The sequence below is a fragment of the Cystoisospora suis genome (assembly GCF_002600585.1).
Source record: "Cystoisospora suis strain Wien I chromosome Unknown contig_8698, whole genome shotgun sequence".
NCBI classification, from domain to species: domain Eukaryota; phylum Apicomplexa; class Conoidasida; order Eucoccidiorida; family Sarcocystidae; genus Cystoisospora; species Cystoisospora suis.
The window spans coordinates 693-3,046 of record NW_027161476.1 but is presented as its reverse complement, the minus strand read 5'-3'; the positions used below and the strand labels follow the sequence as shown (position 1 = coordinate 3,046).

At 44.9% G+C, this 2,354-nt stretch overlaps 1 protein-coding gene across 1 annotated transcript in view; it reads right to left on the bottom strand.

The window, feature by feature from the left end:
* Window positions 1-5: 5 nt before the first annotated feature.
* CSUI_010873 (uncharacterized protein) overlaps window positions 6-2,354 on the bottom strand; it is a 3,006-nt gene continuing 657 nt past the window's right edge. The window contains exons 2-5 of the mRNA XM_068070974.1: window positions 2,174-2,237; window positions 1,368-1,440; window positions 770-790; window positions 6-224 (exon numbers count right to left, since the gene is read on the bottom strand). Of these exons, the coding sequence (XP_067917050.1) occupies window positions 188-224; window positions 770-790; window positions 1,368-1,440; window positions 2,174-2,237 (195 nt within the window). The 3' untranslated portion in view covers window positions 6-187. The remainder of the gene's footprint in view (window positions 225-769; window positions 791-1,367; window positions 1,441-2,173; window positions 2,238-2,354) is intronic.

The following is a 2,354-nucleotide window of genomic DNA, read 5'->3' as shown; positions in this document are numbered from 1 at the left end:
GGGGGGGGGGGGGGGGTCGCGGCCATTCTCACAAAAGCAGCAGCGTTCATCCAGAGCGCAATCCCTTCTATGATGTATGCATTCAAGACTCTTACTCCCTTCGACAACTCAGACTTCTAAAAAGAGGTTCTTCTCCATTCCCTTCCTTCTTGAAAGCCCCTACGCGTCGTCGGTAGTGTTTTCTTTGCTAATGTCCTTCTGCTGCCTTTGCCGCATCAAGAGTTCTGAAACAGTCCATATGTACACAAGCGGAAAGAACCCCATACCTCGATAAACCATCTTCCCTCTACAAATGAGGACCAACTCCACCTAGCGTAGTTACTTCATACATATGAGTACATACATATATACATACACATACACATATACATATATACTGACAGAGAGAGATTCATATATATACATATATACGCGTAGATAAAGAAGACGACATACTGGAAGTCGCCACTGACGCATATCCAGCTGATGTTCAAGGCGACGCAACAAAGCCAGAGTTAAGCAGAGACAGATCAGCGCACTTCTTCTGAATGCTTGCCATCTATAGACACACACCTACATCCATGAGACTGAGTGGTTTTTTCTACAAATCCTCCTCTCCCCCACATATGCGGATGCGAGAAAGAGAGCACCACTCCTAAACACACATCCTGAGTAGAAGATATATAGACAACATGGAAAAGAAGAGCGATTTAGGCTAGACGACAAGATGCATGGACGCTCTTTTCCTGTAAGATGAGGCTGACAAAGATGAATGAATGAATGAGCTTACGCTTGGAAGGCCTCCAGCACGCTGCACGCAAAAGCCAAGATAAAAACAGACTCATCCATCCATCTATCTATCTATCTATCCATCTATCTATCTATCCATCTATCTATCTATCTCTAATCTATCTATTCCTTTCCCTCACAAGTCCTAAGTGTATCTATCGTGAGCTACAAGGCCTTCTTCTTTGCATCCTCCTCGTATCACACAATGACCACGCCAAGATACGATGGTGAAGAGACGGCTTGTCCTCAATGAAACGGACTCCATCTGTTTGTTGATGCCTCTTCCCCACCTATCTCTCGACCCTGTATGTCACCATCTCCCAGTATCTTATACAGCAACAAGACAATCGATGACGAACAACTGACGGCTCTCTATGATCATCCATGCGAGCCTCTCCTGTGTGCACTTCCAAGGAAGAAAAATAGACAGATGAAAACGAAGAATTACCCCTCACACACCCACCCCAGCGTTCACCTTCATAGACCTACCTATTGTATATACCAAACGACATCACGGTCATGTATATGTGTATAAACAGAGATGCGAAGAAGAGACGACTTGCGTTGAATCAGACCTTGTGTTGTATGGAAGAACTCACCTATCCTCAGTATCGGGTGGAACCGCAGGGCCATGGTTATCTTGGCAGCACTCAAGAGACAGCTCGAGCTTGCCTACACACAAATCCCACAGAAGGACACGACGTGTCTCTCTATGTATGGATGTGTATCTACCTATGGAGACTTAAGAGGCATTCATCATTGGCGTCTGTGTGTTCTACGAAGGCTGTTCATTGCGGCGTCAAGATATCATACTGCTTTCTACTCTTCACCTCAATCTTCTTCTCTTCTGCGAGAGGAAGGTATACGATGTCTACCCTAATTGTGTGAGGGGGGAACAGATTACAGAAAACAGGCAAAAAGAAATGCCTCCATATCTTCTTTCGTCTACACGCAAGAGTATCGACAGGCTAGCTAGGGCCTCCCCCGAGGCTTTGATCATCATCCTCTAGGAAAGCTCTTCTTCCGGTAATTCTCTTCATTACCTTATCAACATAAAAGCCACAGCCGTCAGAGATCTTTCTTCTCAGTCAAAAGATCTTAATCACCATGGCATAGACATTCTCATACATAGGGGCCGAACAGAACTGGACATGTATACGCAGCACATGAACGGATCTGTGTATAGACACTCCTCCGCCTCGAGTCTTCCGCAGCAATACTGGGCGCTCCCCTTCACATACATACCCTCATGATCACCGTATACAACGAAGAATAAGAAAAGATAGTAAAGAAGGCGCCGTCCACTGCTATACCCTCATCCTACTACTCAGAAGTTACAAGATGAAGGACACTTAAGAGATTTAAACTGTATGTATGACTGCCTCTTCATCCTATTCTTCCTTACCAGGCTTGATGCTTTCGTCACCTCCCTGCACTTGTTTCAGCTCCATCACCTGTGTATGGTAGGTCTGTGGGCATTTGCATGCACAAAATCATACATACACTTGTACACACACAGGTGCGGCCGCAGCCAGCTTAGATGATTTAGATATACATCTATCAACAGCTATATATATATATATATA